Genomic DNA, 20,251 nt, shown 5'->3' on the forward strand with positions numbered 1-20,251 from the left:
CCGTGAGCTCTCTTAGCACCCTGCATGTCTCCGTCATGGCCCTTGGCATATTGCATTGTAAGAAGCTGCTTTTGTATCTGACTCTCTGAGGCTGTGAGCTCTCTGAGGGTAGGGACCATACTTTCCTCCTCTTTGTACATCCCGTGATAATTCAGGGGTTTTGTTTTTGGTTTTCATTTGGTTTCCTGATAAGGGTTCCTTAGGAGGAGAAGAAAAAAGAGAGTAGAAGGAAAAGAAAGAAGGGAGAGGAGGGAGGGAAAGAAGGAAGGAAGAAAGAGAGGGAAGGAGGAAGAGGAGGGAAGGAAGGCAGAAAGAAGGAAAGCTGCTTTGTCTCAGGCAGACTAACAGGAAAGCGATTTTTCCTTGCAAACCTCCTTCAAGGTCATGAGAGATATCTCTGTGACCCTGGGGCCAGACCAACCTTGAATTCAAAAATCCTCCAAGCTGAGGGCAGAAAGTAGGAAGAATTCCGCCGGAGCACTGCAAGGCCATTGGCGGGCACTGCTGTTCCCTCCCCTGTGGGAAGGACCACTGCTCACCTGGGTTTTTTAAATTAGCCATTGTGTTTCTTTTCTTTGTGCTGTTCTTCTCCATCCTTAGTAGGCAGGAGAGTTTTTACACTATTTCTTTTTCATATTCTGCTATAAATGAGCCCTACACATAATCAGGAAGGTTAGGGCTAGGATCGGAAGTCAAATTTAGGTTCACACATGACAAAACTTCAACAATTCACATTTCACCAGTTCAAAACAAGAAGGTTCCATTTAAATCACTGATTGCTGTAATTTGTTGCTGTCATCCAATGGGTGCATTTTAGTTTAAAGGGATATGCCTCCTTTATCTTCTCGAGGTCTCAGACAGTGTCTGAGTAAACTCTCTGCCGAGTCCTGAGTCACCCTGAGGATAGCAGATGCGCAGACTCAGTCTGGGGTTTAGAGTCCACTCCACATACCCCCACTTGCCCTTGGCATTGGCCCCATGGGTGGACCATGGAGGTGGGTGCTCTATGGCAACAGTCATTCCTCAGCAGAGTGGAGAGGGAGACACATGTTCTGCCGTGCCCATGTTCAGTCTGTTCTGTGGGCAGAGTTGTAGGAACACACTTAGCCCAAATTGATGCCAGCCTGGCAGTGGGTGAAGGGCCAGCAAGGTTTGTCTATGGCTCATGACCTTAGGGAAAATGAGATTTTACTCCTCGTGCAGCCTCCTGCCTGGAGAATTGCACACCCCTGTTTCAGATAGGTAACAGCTTTCTTGAAGCTTTCAAAAATAAAAATAAAAACTTTAAAGTACATGGCTGTCAGAAAGTCCCTCTTGGTAGCTAACTTGAGCCCTTTGTGCTTATTTTATCTTGGCCAAGCCTCCCCGGAGCATGTGTACCAGATACGATAACCTTCCACCAAACCAGGGACCTCTCAGATCTCGGCTTTTCAGAACAAAGAATTTGGATTTCCTTAGCCTTTCATCATCATCTTATCACCCAAACCTTTCATTATCTTTTTCAATTTTTTCTTTGAACTCTTTCCAAAACTTGTCTTTTGAGTTACAGAGGCCATCACTTAATTAGATCTTTCACTTCCAGAGGGTACTCCTAGTGCCTAGGAAGAAATAAATTAAATTTCAGTCGGATATATTTCATTGGGGGAAGGGTGTAGGAAAAAAGAAATTGAATTCCTTATATAAATAGCACATTGTCTGGTGCCACAAATGCGTTTTCCTTTTCCCAGTTGTTTTTGGAACAATGGGTCCTTTTTTGGTGACTTTAATTCCTCAGAGATTCTAACCTCTAAAAGGTCATGATTTGTGTTGTTTTGTGCGTACACGGCTTCTGTACTGAAAAAAAAAAAAGCGAGATGTGTGGCCTCTGATTGTCTAGTAAATCGTGAGGAAACAGACAAGGCTGCACCCCAGCAACAGTTGAGCACCTTGTCAAAGTGTGGGAATGAGCGTGTGTGGGTCTCTGTGCTTCCAGCCTTTTCTGCACCAGCTGTTCCAAGCGGAGCAGAGGGGTCTGTCTTGCTTCTCCGTAACTTCATCAACCTGTAAGTAGGCTTGCCTTTTACAATGCTGTTCTCATTAGCTGTGCAGACTTCCTCATCCTGATCATTTGGTATCTGTGCGCAGACTTTCATAGGGGAAGGGGATAGTCTTTAACTTGTCTTTCTGTGGAGCAGAACAACAGAGGCTGGCCTTTGCTCAGCCATCACCCCAGCCAGGCTGCTTTAAGCGCATTTCATCACTTCTTTCCACCTAAGTTTTTCTTTGTATCAAATGAAGAAGCTGGGTTCACAGATGACCTCTGAGGTCCCTTCCAATCCAACCCTGCAATTCTCACAGCATCGGTCATTCTAATCGCTCCATAGAAGGGTAGGACAAGGAAGGAGGGGGTGAGTTTAGCAGCCAGTTGGGGAAAGCATGCTTGCAGAGTGTCAGTGTAACTCGGATTCCCACTCATCTCTTCTCTCTCCCAAGGATCCTGAATCAACGTAGTGTGAAGGGACAAGAGCGAGCACCTATTGATCACCTATGATAGGTCAGACACTGTCCCAGGCTCCTTCTCTACACTGGCTCATTTAATCTTTACATCTCACTATAGAATAGATGTACCAGGTGTTTTCCACATCAACGACCACCACGCGCCCCATCCACGCCACCCAGATGTGTCTACACCCTCAGATTTCACTTGAAATGTTCCATCCTTAGTGCAGCCTTCCCCAGCCCCTCAGACCAGGTTAGATCTCCCTGTCCTATGTTCTTATGTCCCCTATGCTTTCCCTCCATGGCACTTAACATCAATGTAATTAAATCGTTATCTGTATAATTAATATTTACATGCCTACTAGACAGAAAACTCCTTTAGGGCAGGGATCACATAAGTCTTGTTCATTACTGTATTCCTAGAGCCTAGCACAGTGCTGACAAAATAGTTGAGATTCAGTAGATGTTTGCTGAATAAATGTAAGCATGAATGCATGAATGAATGAAAGGATGGATGAATAGCAAGGCTAGATACAAATCCAGAACTATCTGGCTCTTGGAGACCTGTGTATAATTTAAGAAGAGCTCCACTTTTAAGTTTGTACACAGGGCTTCACTGCTATAACCAGCCTATGGATACTTAGCTACAGTTAGTCATGCTTTGAGTTGTTTCTCCAGAAGCGAGAATGATAGCTGCACTGCTCTGGCCATTCCCTTTAATCCAGTGATACTCATCCTCAAAGATGTCTGTAAAATACTTGGAGATGATGGATCCAGCCTGGTGGTGGTTGGAAGTGGGTAGAGGGAGGCAATGAATTGATCCAAACCATTTGTCCTTGTGAGCTTTTAGCCCTATGTCTTAATAATAATTAGTACCAGCCTGGGCAACATAATGATATCCTGTCTCTACAAAAATAAAAAATTAGCCAAATATGGTGGCATGCACCTGTAGTCCCAGCTACTTGGGAGGCTTAGGCGGGAGGATTGCTTGAGTGCAGGAGGTTGAGGCTGCAGTGAGCCACGATCATCATATCACTGCACTCCAGCCTGGGTGACAGAGTAAGACTCTGTCTCAAAAAAAAAAAAAGAAGAAAAAAAAGAAAACCATCAGCACCACTTCTAATACTTTCTGCCAAAGGGGCTGAAAACAAGAATCTGCTCTGTCAGGGATCTGGGTCACTAAGAATGAGTGGGTGAAGAGGAAGGAGGAAAAACCAAGACATGACAACCTTTAGAGAAGCAAAAATAAAACTCTAATGTGGAAACTGCTGAAAATAGACTGCCTGGGCTGTCAGACTGCATGCAAATCTGATGCTAATCACATGGAAATTAATTACAAGTCCTAACTTCCATATGTCTCGATATGACCCTTGGGGGAAAACCTGCTGCAGGTGTCTACTCCCCACCACAGAGGATTGAGTGGAACACAGGCTTTGATGTCGCCTCCTTCACACTCAGCTCTTGCCACTGCAGGGAGAGGAGGCTAAAAATATTAACAATAGAAATTTGATTTCTTCTTTCAGACAAAAAGCCTTGGCATCCACGGGAGGAAGAAGTGTTCAGGCAGCATGTGACTGGTTGGTATGAGATAAATAAATAGAGAAAATAGCATATAATTAACTCAAAGTGCATGTGGATGAGTGGGGAGGTGCAGACTTTCTCTAATGGACCCTTCCAGAAGAGACAGGAGCCAAAAGACTGTGGCAAGTGTGTTTATCAAGTCAATTGCCTCCTCTGCCCTGGCCCCAGGGTATGTTTCTCCTTGGAGCTGTTTAAAGAAAATTCTACGTAATTCCCAGATAGAGCCTCTCTCATAAGATCTGTCCCTGCTCCAGTCACTTAAAGATTCATTTTAGGGGTATGGATATTGAGCAAGTCAATTTAGAAAAGTACCCTACTGACCTTCCAGGGTATCCCTACCCAGGGTGGGTCCTACAAGGTTACCTCTCTGGAGCTTCCCTTGTCTTTGGAGGGACATGGGTTTAATTACAGGCTGACCTGAGGGACAGGCTGGGTTGGTCCTAGTGGATTGGGAAAGGATTTGGAGTTGATCCAAGAATGCTTCCTGGAGAGCGGTTTTAGGACTTTTTTAGGGAGTTGTACGATGAGGAGGCAAAATGACAAGAAGGAAGACAGAAGTTGCTGCATCTGAGAGTTGGTTATGAAGTGTGAGTTTCCAGAAGTAGATTTTTAAATCATGAATGAAAACCCTTCCCCGCACTGTGCCGGGGATTTGGAGCACATGGAGGGTGGATCTGTCTCTCAGTTCTTTTTTCCCCTCCCATTATTCTCAAGTGACACCTCGTTGGCTTACTTCTGTCTTACAGGTTATTCTCCCATGTCGGTGACCCCTTCCTGGATGACCCCCTGCCCCGGGAGTACGTCCTCTACCTCCGTCCCACCGGCCCCTTAGCACAGAAGCTTTCCGACTTTTGGCAGCAGTCGAAGCAGATCTGCGGGAAGAACAAGGCACACAACATCTTCCCCCACATCACACTCTGCCAGTTCTTTATGGTGAGCGGCAGCGCCCCCGCCCCTGGGAAGCCTGGCTCCTAGGATCCCAGCGGGCCCTTTGGGACCTGGAGCAAAGGGGGGCCTCGCAGGAAGATAGCAGGAATAGTCACAGGCTCCTACAGCTGGAGGGACCTTCAAGGCATCAGTGAGGTCCACAATGGGCCCCTCACCCCAACGCTTCCTAGTTTTATCTGCTGAGGCCCAGGAGCACCCCAGGATGGGGGTAGCACCAGATTGTAACCCTCTGTGAGAGACACACTGGTCTGGCTGCTGGAATAGAATCACTGATCTAGCGTCACACCTGTTTGCTGTCTACCCTCTCCACTCTTACGACAAGCAAAGAGGAGGAACTAAGAGCAGGGAACAAAAAAGGCAGTTTATAGACAGGGAAAGCCATTTCCTGTCCACAAGTTTTTTTTTCCTGCTATATATTTCTAGAGAATGCAAAGATATTTACTTGCCATTGTTACCTAGTGTATAATCCTAGCTGTCAGAAAGCTTATCTACTGACCAATTTTTGTTGTTGTTGTTGTTGTTGTTGTTTTGAGACAGAGTCTCACTCTGTCACACAGGCTGGAGTGCAGCAGCATGATCTCGGCTCACTGCAACCTCCATCTCTCCAATTCAAGCGATTCTCCTGCCTCAGCCTCCCAAGTGGCTGTGATTACAGGCATATGCCACCATGCCCGGCTAATTTTTGTATTTTTAGTAGAGACGGGGTTTCACCATGTTGGCCAGGCTGGTCTTGAACTCTTCACCTCAAGTGATCCGCCCACCTCAGCCTCCCAAAGTGCTGGGATTATAGGCATGAGCCACCATGCCCGGCCTCTACTGACCAAATATAATCCCCCTCACTATCACACATGTAAATACATTTTGTCTACTTTAGCTCTCTGTGATAATAGAGAAGAGTTGATTTATCTCCATATATTCAAGACCAAAGTGGTAGCATTTTAAAACATTTTTATAAAAAATATTTTGCTTTTTTCCCCAGATATATTCTCTCTCTTTTTCTCTCTCTCAGGTAATAATATGTTCCTAACACCTTCTCTTTTACCATTCACTCTGAAAATTAAAGTGACTGTCATTTCCTCTTAGTCATCCCAAGATCTTTCTCAAAACCCTTCAGAGTTTGAGAGACGTTCATTCTTTTTTCCAATGCTCTCAGGAAGGTAGGAGGATGATGTCATAGCTCTCTGGGACTCATTCTTCCCAACTATCATGAGGGTGGATGTAGAGTCAACTTCTGATCATCTGAGAGGAAAAGAAAAGTACAGATGATACAAAATAGTAGAAAACACGCAGCTTCTCCTGGGATGCTGCACTCTCTCCTGTCACGTTCCTTCATTTTTTTTTTTTTTTTCACAAGCAAGGAGAACTTTGATTTTTTTTTTCTTTTTCTTTTTCTTTTTTATTGATATATAGTCTCTCTCTGTCACTCAGGCTGGAGTGCAGTGGCGTGATCTTGGCTCACTGCAACCTCTGCTTCCCGGGTTCAAGTGATTCTCCTGCCTCAGCCTTCCAAGTAGCTGGGATTACAGGCGTCCGCCACCATGTCTGGCTAATTTTTGTATTTTTAGTAGAGATGGGGTTTCACTATGTTGGTCAGGCTGGTCTCAAACTCCAGTCCTCAAGTGATCTGCCCGCCTCGGCCTCCCAAAGTGCTGGGATTACAGGCATGAGCCACTGCGCCCAGCCTGATTTTTTTCTAATTGATAAAAATTATATACATTTATGGTGTATAACATGATGGTTGAATATATATATGCATTGTGGAGTGCCTAAATCAAGCTAATTGTACATGCATTACCTCGCATGCTTATCATGCTTTTGTGGTGAGAACACTTAAACTCTACTCTCTTAGTAATTTTCAAGCATACAATACGTTATGATGAACTATAGTCACTGTGCTGTACAATAGGTCTCTTGAACTTATTTCTCCTAAGTGAAGTTTTATGTCCTTTGACCAGTATCTCCCCAATCTCGCTCCCCTTTCTTGCTTTCCGCTCAACCAGTTCTGCAGCATTTTGGCTGGGTCCACGGGGGCCACTTCACAGCAAGGAAAGGAGGGAAAAGGTCATGTGTTCCCCACATTAATCCACCAGTTGGGTAATCTGTGTCTGAATAATTGGAAGTCTGCAGTTCCTCTCTCCCCACAGACAGGGGTGGTGGTTAAGTAATTGCATTATCAGCCTCCTCCAGTCTCTGGGGAGAGGATGCCAATGTTAAGTAGCAGCAGACTTCCATCTCCCCTTGTCTCTGAGTGAAGACTGCCTGTTTTCCCTGCCAGTGCGAGGACAGCAAGGTGGATGCCCTGGGGGAAGCCCTGCAGACCACGGTCAGTCGCTGGAAATGTAAGTTCTCGGCCCCGCTGCCCCTGGAGCTCTATACGTCGTCCAACTTCATCGGCCTCTTCGTAAAGGAAGACAGTGCGGAGGTCCTCAAGAAGTTTGCTGCTGACTTTGCTGCAGAGGCCGCATCCAAAACCGGTGAGCAAACAGCTGCCAGGCCAGCCCTGGGCCCTGTCAATCAAAGAGTTGGAAAGGAAAAAGGATAGGAAATAGTGGTAGAGGAGCAGGATGGGGTCAGGAGATGGAGGACCCTGCAGGAATGGACGTGTGACAAAAAAACAGCCTTTTCCTGCAGCACCCCACGTCTTGCTCCCTTGTAAAAACGTTCAACTCCTCTTCTGCTGACCTGGAGAGACCGTCTAAGGCTTATTCCCTAACACCCAAGTTGAAGTTTCACAAATGACTTCCATACTGAACTAGAAATGTATTTCTTTGTAGCACCACCATCTCCTCCTAATTCAGAATTAAAGAAACATCCTTTCTCCCTCCCAAGCTCCCACCCATGTAGGTGTTTATCTGGGTCTCTGTTCACTCCATGACAATCCAGATCTTTTCTCAGTGGGTAGCAGAGGATAGAGAGAAGAGTGGAAGCACTTCGTATTATATCACAATAAAATCCACTGAGCCAATTCAATACCCTTCAACTTGCTGAAAACCATTAGATAGGACCCCAAGCCCCAAGAGTCTGTCTAAAAATGTAACCCCTTCCAAATGTCTCCTGCTCTTCTCATGGGAGCTCTTAGTTCAGGACACCTGAGATTTCCTGTCAAAGGAATTAGCTTAAAGAAGTGCTCAAGGCAGGAGACACGATGGAGGTGAAAAGAGGGAGAAGTTTGCATAGCTCTCCTGTCTGACTACAGGTGTGGACAAGCTCACTTAGCTCAATGACAGCAGGGAAACAGACAGACAACCTGGTGGGGGGAGAGCCTCTTGGCTCACTCCAGCATGAAATCACAATTGGCAGGTACTTATTGGTCACCTACTATGAGGATTTCTCCTACATGAGGAGTGCAACAAGGAAGAGAACAAGAAGTGGTTTCTCCCGGCCAGGCCCTGTGTAACATCAGCTCTGAAAAGAGAAAGGGGTGGTTCTACCTTCACGGAAGGAAGGAAACTTGCCCTGGGATGATGTTGATCAGGACAATGGAGGAAAGGCCTGCAGGCGGGCGGGTGGCAGGAGCACAGGCAGGCAGGCATGAGATGGTGTGAGCAGAGGACAGTGGGGAGGCTGCCCTGACCAGAGTGGATGGTGCAGGATGCACAGTGGAAGCCGAGTGCTGAGTGTAAAGCTGGAGGAGACGTAGAATTCCCCTACCCCTAATTTTATGGAGTGCCAGAGAGGGGGAAGACCTGAGCAAGGCCGCACAGTTTGCTCCTTAGCCTTTTGGCCTTTGGCCTATCCCTCACCTGCCATTGTTCCCTGCTGCTATTTTCATCACCATCTCAGGCCTTTTGTTCCATATTCCTCTTTACCAGAAAAGCACCACACAGGGCTTGGGACCTATGAGTGGGATCGGGGCTCAGTATCACTGCAGGATCACAGTGCTCTCGGAAGGAACACAAGGACCTTAAGACCCCTCTGTACCTGGGGAGGGGCCTCTTTAGACTTCGCAACCCCCACCCCCACCTCTTCCTCTCCCTCAGCGACGGGACTAGTCTCCGGGTCCTGACTTCAGTGAAGCCTGACATTTCATAGGAGCTTAATATTTCAGAGAAAGAGCATAACTGAGAGGCAAATTATTTCCTGCTCTTATCCCTCAATCTCAAGGAAATGGCTTTCTCTCATCCCACAGTAGTTATTGTCAGAACCACTAAATCCCCACAAGGACCAAAACTAATGTCAAAGCCGCAAAACCCAAATCCTTCACAAATGAGAAAAGCCAGCCTCAGCCAGGGCCGCACAGATTCTTGGAGTGCATACTGAGTGAGCAGCAGTCGAAGCCCCAGCTTTCCCCGTGGGACGCGGGCGGAGCCAGTTCCTCTCCAAGATCCTGCTGTCATGAAGAACTTGGCCGGCTTCGTTTCTCTGCTGTTGTGTGGCCCCCTGGTGGGGATGTGGAGAACTGGATGACCCTGCACAGCTTAGCTGGTCCCGCTCCTCATTACCCAGCATGGGAAGCCGGCCACCATGTCTTTGCCCTGGAACTTGGTATTCTCCAGTTGTTGGCAGGCCCAGATATCATCAAGTAGATTTAGTGTCGTCCTCCATTTGAAGTGGTCAAGGGAGATTCATTCATGTGCATTTATTCATTTAACAAGTACTGAAAACCTGCATGATATGCTGAGTAAGGATACAGTGTAAGCAAGAGACAAAAACCTTGTCTCATGGGGCTTACACCAAAGAAAGGCAATGCAGTATAAAAGAAAAAGTACTTAAAACCGAAATGCTCAATTTCTAGTTCTATCTTGGGCCACTAATTCTCTGTGTGACTTGACCAAGCTCCTTAAATTCTCAAATTCCCTAATTTCTTCTAGTTGCAACTTCTTCATTATTCTAGTTTGTACAGTAGATGATTCTCCCTCATTGTAAATACAAAAGAGGCCAGGCATGGTGGTTCACACCTGTAGTCCCAGCTACTCAGGAAGCTGAGGTGGGAGCATCACTTGAGCCCAGGAGGTGGAGGCTGCAGTGAGCTATGATCATGCCGCTTAACTCTAGCCTGGGCAACAGAGCAAGACCCTGTCTCAAAAAAAAAAAAAAGTACCAGAGTGAGAAAAAAAAAAGCCATTCCCTCCTGTAGGTAGGGTTGTTTTGTTTTGTCTCTTGGGATATCTTAGAATAACAGTCTGTATACTTTAAACCAGTATGTCTCAACTAAGGGTGATTTTGCCTCCCAGGGTACATTTGGCAATGTCTGAGGTCATTTTCAATTGTTACAGCTTGGAGAGTGCTGCTGACATCTTGTGGGTAGAGGCCAGGGATGCTGCGAAACACCCTATAATGCACAAGACAGCCCCCCCCCCCAAAAAAAAAATTATTCAACCCAAAATGCTGTTGAGAGAAACTCTGCATTAAACTTTGAAAATATCCATCTTTTCCCCTCATTTCTCCATCAATCTCACCCAGAAGCTAAGAGACCTGATTCCAAAATGAAGGGAATAGAGCCTTGGGAGTCATGCAGCTATAAAACGTGCTTTGTATTTCTACACAAATTATTTCATCACTGTAGGTCATAGTGCCCTCTTCTGAAAGGTGGGGCTGGTGACCCCCAACTGGAATGTTGTGAGAAGGACTTAACTAAAAGGACTGCCCTCAGCTGACCCGCAGCTCCTAGAGGAAAGCCATATGGTGGCTATCTCTTGAACAGTGGCTCGATTCGGAATTTCTTGCCATCCCCTTACCCCCTTATTCTACTGCCTTGAAGGAGAGAAACGTCTTTTGTCTTCTTTGTTATGTGGGAAGCAGAATTTCTCAGGGTACCTTTCTATGCCTTTCCTTAAGTCTTCACCATTGCTATCATCACCACCTTTTAATTACTGACCTTTTTCTTCCTTTTTCCAGAAGTGCATGTGGAACCTCATAAGAAGCAGCTACATGTGACCCTGGCTTACCACTTCCAAGCCAGCCACCTACCCACCCTAGAGAAACTGGCCCAGAACATTGACGTCAAGCTAGGGTGTGACTGGGTGGCTACCATATTTTCTCGGGATATCCGATTTGCTAACCATGAGGTAATGTCTCACTGTGGTTCCAGAAGCTACCAGGTGCAGGGTTGCAATCAGAATCAGCAGCTCGCTGCTGCAGGGAGATGGGTACCTACAGGGGAAAAATGGAGCAAGCACCTAACAGAGAGTCCGTTGGCTCAGGATTGTGTCCAGCCTCTGCTTGCCTCACAGGGAGGCTTCCAGCTTGCCTCCCTCCTCTCTGGGTCACAAGTGATTCATCTGGGTAACATCCCCCTAGTTCCGTCTCCCATGCCAATCCTACTCCAGCAAAAAAGAAATGAAATGGGAGAGAATAAATAAAAAATATATTGGAAAATTTTTAATATTATATAAATTTATGGTGTTAATGGAAGACATCATTTTGACCTTAGGTGAGTTGAAGAACATATAAATACCAAACAAAACAAAACAAAAAACAAAAAAACTTGCAAAGACATAATCAACAGATATTTGCTGTGTATCTGTATCATGCAAAGTACCATGGAGCATACTGGAATTTTTAAATGTGGTCCTGTCCTCAAGGAGCTTTGAGAACAGACACACATGAAAAGAAAACTCAAGCCACCTCTTGTGAGAGTTTGTGCACATCCCAGTGGGAGGCCTGAGTGAGAAAACTGAATTCCATCACAAGAAGAAAGATTGGTACACCCCTAGCACCCTTCCTTTGAGGGAATCAACATTGCCTTCTAGACAAGTATGTGACATCTTGGAAGCATAATATTGCCTTTTTTTTTTTTTTAAATGGAGTTTCACTCCTTGTTGCCCAGGCTGGAGTGCAATGGCACGATCTTGGCTCACTGCAACCCCTGCCCCTGGGGTTCAAGCGATTCTCCTGCCTCAGCCTCCCTAGTAGCTGGGATTACAGGCACCCGCCACCACACTGGGCTAATTTTTTGTATTTTTAGTAGTGCCGGGGTTTCGCTGTGTTGGCCAGACTGCTCTCGATCTCAGGTGATCTGCGCGCCTCGGTGTCTCAAAGTGCTGGGATTACAAGCGTGAGCCGCAGTACCTGGCCAATAGTGTCTTTTTCTATCCTGAAGGAGAAGCTGAGACACAAAAAACATTAGTGTCTTAGTAATTTAGGGCTAGAGATGAAGCAAGAGCCCATGTATTTTGACCAATAAAGAAGGGCAACCTGTCTGAAACAAAACTACATCATAGCCAGGCATGGCGGCTGTCACCTATGATCCCAGCACTTTGGGAGGCCGAGGCAGGAGTATTGCTTGAGACCAGGAGTTCCAAACCAGCCTGGGCAGCATGGTAAGACTGTATCTCTACCCACCCACAAAAGACCTCATCGTTTGTTAAAAACGTGCCTTCCAACTTAACTACATTTATTAAGCAACACTTATATTTGTTTCCCAATTTTTCAAACAGCCAAAGAACTGGTATTTTTGTTAGTTTACATAGCCTTTTAATATCTCTTTTAGACTTCTTTAACAAACAAAACATGAAAAACAGTTAGAACCCCAGGGCTGGGAGCAGGCAAGCTCATTGTTTTGGAAGTGGTAGAAGAGCCAACCCATGAGTCAGAGGTTCAGGGCTAAGCATGCGCCTGTGAGTGTCAGGGGCATGCAGTTTTGTCTGACTCTGCTGACGGGAACGTGATGTCCTCCTTTTGAGTCATTTGATGCAGGTTTCTGTAAGATGCCTTGAGCAGACGGGGCCTGATCTTATTTAAGAATTCTGACATCTCCTAGAGTCACGTAGAACGAACCCTGAAGATAACAAGGGAGGTGTGGCTGGTTGGACTCCTTCTGAGGGCAAAGAAAAAGTCAAGGGTTGAGTGCAGATGGCCTCTGAGAAGTCACCTTTCTAAGAGAAGGAAGGTGGCAGTGGAATTTTACAAGGAATATCCTCTAATCAACACTGCCCTCCAGTTAACTCAAAGGGTAATTGCTTTTCTGCCTGACCCATATTCTGCTCAATTGGCATGGAAGGAAAAAGGCAGCAAGCGCCCACATGAATTATTTTCTAAAAATAACTTGGCCTCTTTTATCTCTTATTTGTAAAAGCTCATTTATTACCGTTCGTTCTGATAAAGCTCTCCTCGGCCCCTTTGGACTGGACCTCTCCCGTGAGGTCTTTCGGTCCTACCTAAGCCGTCTGCACATGTAACCCTCTTCTTGCCTGCCTTCTTCAACATGCCCCCAGGAGGCAGTTTTGATTGATTGTTCCAGTGAGGGAACAGATGTCCAGAGAAGGAGAGTGGTTTAGGCAAGGACACTCTGGCAAGGCACCGTGATGCTTAGGAAAACTCCAAGGCCTCATCCCTCTGCTATTTAGATTCTCACTCGATTTGGACACGCGAATCCCATTTGGATTTCACATGGGCTCTTCCATGTTAGTGATTACATTGGCCATGCCAGTTTAATATACCAACCAATAGAAATCCAGAGGAAGGACAGGGTGATCCAAAAAGCATCAATTTTGGAGTCTAGCACACTTGGCTTCAAATCCTGGCTCCATCACTTTAGCAAGGGTTAAATTCACTTTGACAACTTATATAAATCTCCAGTCCTTAGTTTTCTCATCTGTAAAATGGTGACAATGTTTTGCTAGATGGTTATGAAGACTAAATAAAGAAGATGTATGGAAAGGCTCTAATGTAATACCCAGCACAAGGTGGGTGCAACAGCAACGAAAAATTGCTGCAGCTATTATTGTGAGTGAGAATAAAAAGAGCTCCAAAGACAGTTCGGCTCTTGTATTCACTCAGGGCTGTGGCTGCATTTCACTCAGCAAACTGAGTTCCATCCCATTGTAGTAAGGAGGAAAAACATACCTGAGGTGGATTCAAGAGGTTTTTTGTTTTTGTTTTTGTTTTTTGTTTTTTGTTTTTTTTTGAGACGGAGTCTTGCTCTGTCGCCCAGGCTGGAGTGCAGTGGTGCAATCTCGGCTCACTGCAACTTCCGCCTCCTGGGTTCACACTGTTCTCCTGCCTGAGCCTCCCAAGTAGCTGGGACTACAGGCACCTGCCACCACGCCTGGCTAATTTTTTGTATTTTTAGTAGAGACAGGGTTTCACCGTGTTAGCCAGGATGGTCTCGATCTCCTGACCTCGTGATCCGCCTGCCTTGGCCTCCCAAAGTGCTGGAATTACAGGTGTGAGCCATGGTGCCTGTCCTGGATTCAAGAGTTCTTACGAGTACAGACCAGGCACCGTGGCTCACGCCTGTAATCCCAGCGCTTTGGGAGGCCAAGGCGGGCAGATCGCCTGAGGTGAGAGTTCAAAACCAGCCTAGCCAACACAGTGAAACTTCGTCTCTACTAAAAATACAAAAATTAGCCAGGTTTGGTGGTACACACCTGTAGTCCCAGCTACTCGGGAGGCTGAGACAGGAGAATCTCTTGAATCCGGGAGGCAGAGGTTGCAGTGAGCCAAGGTGATGCCACTGCACTCCAGCCTGGGCAACAGAGCGAGACTCCGTCTCACACACAAAAAAAGAGTTCTTACAAGTAGATGGCAAACATAAAACAAAAGAATAAGTAGAATGTAATATAAATTAGGCATGTGTTCTCACATCTTTCAAACTTAGGCTGAGGTTTTGTATCTGCTTTTGGTGAGCGAGAAAGGGCATTGGGGACATGGGTCCCAGTTATAATTTTAGATTTGCTACAATGCCTTAATTCTTTTATTGTTCATTCAATAAATCGAAGCTACTTATTGTCCAGCTTCCCTATGCCTAGGACATATTTGTCTGTAACCTTAGCTGTGCCTCAGTTTTCCTGGGGATAACCTAGAGATAGAATGAATACCCCCCCACCCCCCCCCACCCCCCCCCCCCACCACCACATGATAGAACAAATGAGGACTTCTCTGAAATCGCATTGAGTTTCTCAAGGGAAAGGCACTACTGGGCCAAAGGCATTATTAGCCAAGACCATGCTGTGCTTGAACATTTAAGGAACACAAGTTTAGGCTTGTTTCCCTGTGACTCGGTGACTTTCTCCACTTGTCCCAGAAAATAGAATGTTCCTTTTCATGGGACGTCACACATTTAGCTTTGCAGTTTATGAGATTTCGCGTGAATTGTTTTTCCCTTTAAGCTGATTTAACAATCCCACAGAAAACCTTCCTGGCTTGTTTGGGGAGGTGGTTTCAGTGTGTATGAGGCAGAGGGACAGGAAGAATAAGGAGGCAATCAGAGCAGGGAAGACCTAGAACTGAAAGATGCTGGAGTCAGAATTAGGGAAACAAACAGGTGCCCTACATAAAAGGAAAATCGGAAATGCAGCGGTGCAAATGAGCTCTCTGCACAATCACTCTCATCCTCTGAAAAGAATCACACCTTTACTGGCTCCTTTCTCTCTTTATAACATGTTCTGGTGTATCACCTTGACATCAACCAGCCAGTTAGTTCACAGGCCTACCCAGCACAGAGTCCAGGGATCAGGGTCGGCTGGAAGGAAGGATGTGACGTGGGAGATCAGGTGCTCTGGTTCTGTAGAAATAATTATGCCCCTTCGGTGCACAAGGCTCTGTCCTAAGGTGTTTTCTTAGATTGTCTCATTTAACTTTTATGGGCTTAAGTATTATTTTATAGATGAGGAAACTGAAGCCTGAAGCCAAAGTTAGAAATATGCAAGTGGAGACCAGAATATTTAGCCTCCAACTAATGGCTTTGAGACCCTAGAAAAGAGTAAAAGCTGTTAAAGCTTTCTCTGTCTTTGTGTCCCTTGTGAAACAAATAAGATAGGAAATATTTTCCTTACTATTGAGGTCTCCCACTATTAGTAATAAAAAATACTAAAATAAATGTTTGCTACAGTACCTTCATGCCTATACCTGTGATTAGTTAATACATACCAGGAAAGCAAGGCAAAAAGAAATAAAGAATAAATAGCCAACTGGCATGGCCTGTTTTTGGCCTGGGGGCTGTTTCGGAGCCCAGAGTAAGAACGTTTTCTCCGTCTGATGAAAGCTGGCTACATGCTGACATAGACACTGATGTCTAGACATTTTTCTTTCAGGATCTTTGTTAAAACTATAGGTTTAAAGAAAGCTCCTTTAAGGCAAGAACCATGTCTGGTTTAAAGAGCTAAGTTGGCTGGGCGTGGTGACTCACACCTGTAATCTCAGCACTTTGGGAGGCCGAGAGAGGGGAATCACCTGAGGTCAGGAGTTCGAGACCAGCCTGGCCAACATGGTGAAACCCTGTCTCTACTAAAAATACAAAAATTAGCCAGGTGTGGTGGCGGCCGCCTGAAATCCTAGCTACCAGGGAAGCTGAGGCAAGAGAATCACTTGAACCCAGGAGGCGGAGGCTGCAGTGTGCTGAGATCATGCCATTGCACTCCAGCCTGGGTGACAAGAGTGAAACTCTATCTCAAAATAATAATAATAATAATTCGTAAATAAAGAGCTATGTTACACAGAAAGGGGGTACTTCATTCCCCGAGCCTTCCTGGAGGAGAGACACTCCACCTGGCTCCTCTGTAACCCCCGTATGGAAGACTGGCTTTCCATGAGCTGGGTTTCAGGTGTCTATCATGGTGACTATCAGATGAAGCAAGGGAAGCTAGGTCCATGTCCATTTATACAGCAGTTGGCCAGAGAGCCTACAGGATTTCAGGTCAATTTCCAAAAACGATACTTGAATCCTAATGGGAAATCTAGACATGCCTGAAGAAAAGTATGGAACCATTTCTAGCACCAGGCATACACCTGCAATACCCTGAAGAGAGAAGTGCTCTCTGATAGGAATTCACATCTACTCAGGGCCTGCAGACCCCAAGGGCTCCTGGGCACATCACCCTCTGGAGGTGTGCAGTATTAATGCAGAACACACAGTCCTGCCCTCAAGGCGCTCAGGAGAATGGTGAGGCGTGGGGCTCACTCACCCTCTCTTCCTTTTCCAGACATTACAGGTCATCTACCCCTATACCCCACAAAATGACGATGAGCTGGAGCTGGTCCCCGGGGACTTCATCTTCATGTCTCCAATGGAGCAGACGAGCACCAGCGAGGGTTGGATCTATGGCACGTCCTTAACCACCGGCTGCTCTGGACTCCTGCCTGAGAATTACATTACCAAGGCTGATGAATGCAGCACCTGGATATTTCATGGGTAAGCAGACACAAAGACCTTTATGCCATTTGAAGAATGTTGCTAAGGCAGACTGGATCCTGGATACACAGGGCAGCAGTAAATGGAGTCCATGGGAAGAAGGCCCTGTGGATTCCAGAATTCCAGGAAAGGAGCTGATTTGAGGCATGGGAAAAATGCGAAATGGATTGCTCTGCTTCCCTCTGCCTGCCCCATTTGCCATGGCTGTCTGCTTCAGTTCCTGATCAGAGACTAAACTGAGGTGGCTTGGGGTCCATCTCTTCTGGCCGAAGAGTGGCATCATCCCAGTGCTGCGTCTTCACTGCTTTAGGGCTTCTGTCCACCTTATCCTGGGTCACGAGTCAGGGTGGTCTGATTTCCCGAAGCAGCTGGGCAGATTACTACCCTGCCATCCAGACCAATGGAGAAGGGGCTTTCAAGAGGCAGGAGCCCTAACTGTATCCTTGATTTGCTAAGTGACCCTGAGCAAGTCCCCAGACACAGCCTGTGCATGCCTAGACAACAAAGACCGTGTCTAAGGGAACAGGCAACTGCCAGACTGAAAAGGGGTCCATTTCCCCCCTCCCCTCTGCCAGTCTTCTTTAGGGTAATAACTTTCCACCCGTCCCTCATTACTATTTTGCCCCCGTTCCATACTGGTACCACATTCAGTGGCCAACTTTGTCCCAATAGATAAAATAGAAACAAAAAGCATCTTCTCTTTCCTAGTTGGAGCAGCTCAAAGCCAGCGCTTCCCTGGCACACTGGGGCATCTAGCCAGGGTCTGCATGCTGGTTTGTTTTTCTCCCACTTGTTTTTGTCATGTGGCAACATGGCTGAGAGGCAGAAGCCCTGAGCACCAGCTGCTTGGTGGCTAATATTGTTATTATTGCCATAAAGGAGAAGCAGAGAGAGATGATTTCATCAAGTCTTTTGCCTGGAAGGAGAAAATAAAGGTCCCCTACCCTAGTGAGCCACAAACAGACAAACCACAAATCCAAAGATGGGAAAGAATATTTTCTTCCTCAATAACCCCACCCAGCAATCCCTCCCCCTCTCTCTCACTCTGCTCCCACCTCAGCCCAGCCCATGAGCCTCCAGAATTGGATGGCACAAAATTAGAGGTCAAAGCTGTCTCATGTTCCCCAAACATTTTGCTTTTTCAGAAATGCTTTGGAAGATCAAAATATATAAGCTGGGTTTCCAAAGTCTCCATTTTAATCCCTACAACAACAAGTAAAGCAAAATATGCATGAATAAACTGAGAACTAAAACATTATTTGCCTGACAAAGCACAGTTTTCAGATCTGTTATTTTTTATTTTACAGTACTTGGAGTTGCTGTTTTATCAGATCTCTTTCTTAAAAGTGGGTGTATGGCCAGGTGCGGTGGCTCACGCCTGTAATCCCAGCACTTTGGGAGGCCAGGGTGGGTGGATCACTTGAGGTCAGGAGTTCAAGACCTGCCAAACCAACATGGTGAAACCCCGTCTCTACCAAAAAAAAAAAAAAAAAAAAAATCAGCCGGGCATGGTGGCATACACCTGTAGTCCCAGCTACTCAGGAGGCTGAGGCAGGAGAATCACTTGAACCTAGGAGGTGGAGGTTGCAGTGAGCTGAGATCACGCCACTGCACTCCAGCCTGGGCAACAGAGCAAGACTTTGTCTGAAAAAAAAAAAAAAAAAAGTGGAGGTATGTGAGAAGCAGTGCTGATCTCTTAGAGTTCACTCCATCCAAACCCACTCTTCGCTAAATTACAGCTCAGGCCGACGTATAGGTGAACCTGAGTGACTTCGGTCAGTGCCTCCCAGGGAGGTCTTTGTGTCATCTTTTATTCGAGAGATTACTAATGATGTCATGTCTGTGAGAACAATGTCTGAAATTAAACTAACAGCTTCCACAGCCAACCCTGCTCAAAGTAGGTAAATAAGTTAGGCATTAGTTTATTGTAATTAAGAATTTGAGACTGGATTCCAATAGTCTTGGATTTAAACAATAACTCTCCCACTTACCAGCTGTGTGGCCTTGGCAAAGTTGCATTACCTCTCTGAGCCTCTGTTTGCTCATCTAGAAAATGGAACTAATAATTGCACTTACCTCATAAGGTTGTTGGGAAGACTGCAATACAGAGCTTAGCTTTACATGGTTCAGAGTCTGGTGTATAGCGGTGACTATAAAATCACCATTTGCATAATGATGATTATTCTCTTTTTTCTATCTCGTGTTTGCCAGTCCTCACTTAGTGCTCATCAAAGGAAATGTGTCTTCCATAAAAGTAATCCTGTAGATGAACTGCACTTTCCTATTTAACCCCAGAGGTCAAATGACTCAAGGAGGCAGAGCCCAGCTTCCTTGTAAGACAGACACAGACCTTCTCTCTCTCCTAACCCAAGAGAGACATCAGGAGGTAGAGCCCCAGGGGGATGTCAAGCATGGCCTGGCTGGCATGGTGGGAGTTGCCCAGGGATCCAGGCAACAAGTCATGACTGGGGGTCAATGATTTTGACAACACTCCCTGCCAAGTGCTTCTCAGTTCTCTGAGTCCCTCCTAAGGAAATACGTTCTCTCCACACTAACTGGAGTGTCTTACTTGGTTCTGAGTTATGAACCAAGACAAGTTGATGAAGCCCCCTTGTGTTCTCTGAAGCTGGGTGAGCTGCCTGGCCGCTTGGGCTTAGCACAGGCCTGGCGTGTTGCAGGGAGAAGCCAGCTCTCCCGATGCTTGAGATGTTCTGGATGTCAGGCCCGGCTTCCTCCCTCCACTGTTCTGAGCAAGAAGCATCTGACTGTTTTCTTACTGGAACTGGCAGCTCCACGCTGTCTCAGAGTGAGTCAGGTCCTTTGATTATGATGACAGTTAAGAAGGGAAAGAGGCTGGCATTCGTCTTGCCATGGGAGACGAAGGAGGGAGAGAAGGGATCCTATCAGTATCTTCACAGCTGCGATAAAGTAAAGAAACAAACAGATATGTACAAGAACGATTCTAGGTAGCCAGACATTTTGCACCCTGAAGCTTTGATGAGTCAGACAATAAAACTGGATTTTCTTGTTTTTTTTCTTTTTTTTTTTTTTAATTTTTTCTGAGATGGAGTCTCACTCTGTTGCCCAGGCTGGAGCACAGTGGTGCAATGTTAGCTCACTGTAACCTCTGCCTTCTGGGTTCCAGTGATTCTCCTGCCCCAGCCTCCCTAG

The 20,251-nt window shown here is 46.1% G+C and overlaps 1 protein-coding gene across 2 annotated transcripts in view; it reads left to right on the top strand.

Moving 5' to 3' along the window:
- Positions 1-20,251, top strand: part of UBASH3B (ubiquitin associated and SH3 domain containing B) — a 158,412-nt gene that overhangs the window by 116,136 nt on the left and 22,025 nt on the right. The window contains exons 2-6 of one of the 2 annotated variants that reach the window (XM_004052303.5): positions 4,002-4,055; positions 4,806-4,992; positions 7,283-7,481; positions 10,846-11,015; positions 16,872-17,080. In XM_004052303.5, the coding sequence (XP_004052351.3) occupies positions 4,002-4,055; positions 4,806-4,992; positions 7,283-7,481; positions 10,846-11,015; positions 16,872-17,080 (819 nt within the window). Of the gene's footprint in view, positions 1-4,001; positions 4,060-4,805; positions 4,993-7,282; positions 7,482-10,845; positions 11,016-16,871; positions 17,081-20,251 lie in introns of both variants that reach the window. The other variant, XM_031016288.3, reaches the window with a different exon arrangement.

This window comes from Gorilla gorilla, chromosome 9 (assembly GCF_029281585.2).
Source record: "Gorilla gorilla gorilla isolate KB3781 chromosome 9, NHGRI_mGorGor1-v2.1_pri, whole genome shotgun sequence".
Classification (NCBI taxonomy): domain Eukaryota; kingdom Metazoa; phylum Chordata; class Mammalia; order Primates; family Hominidae; genus Gorilla; species Gorilla gorilla.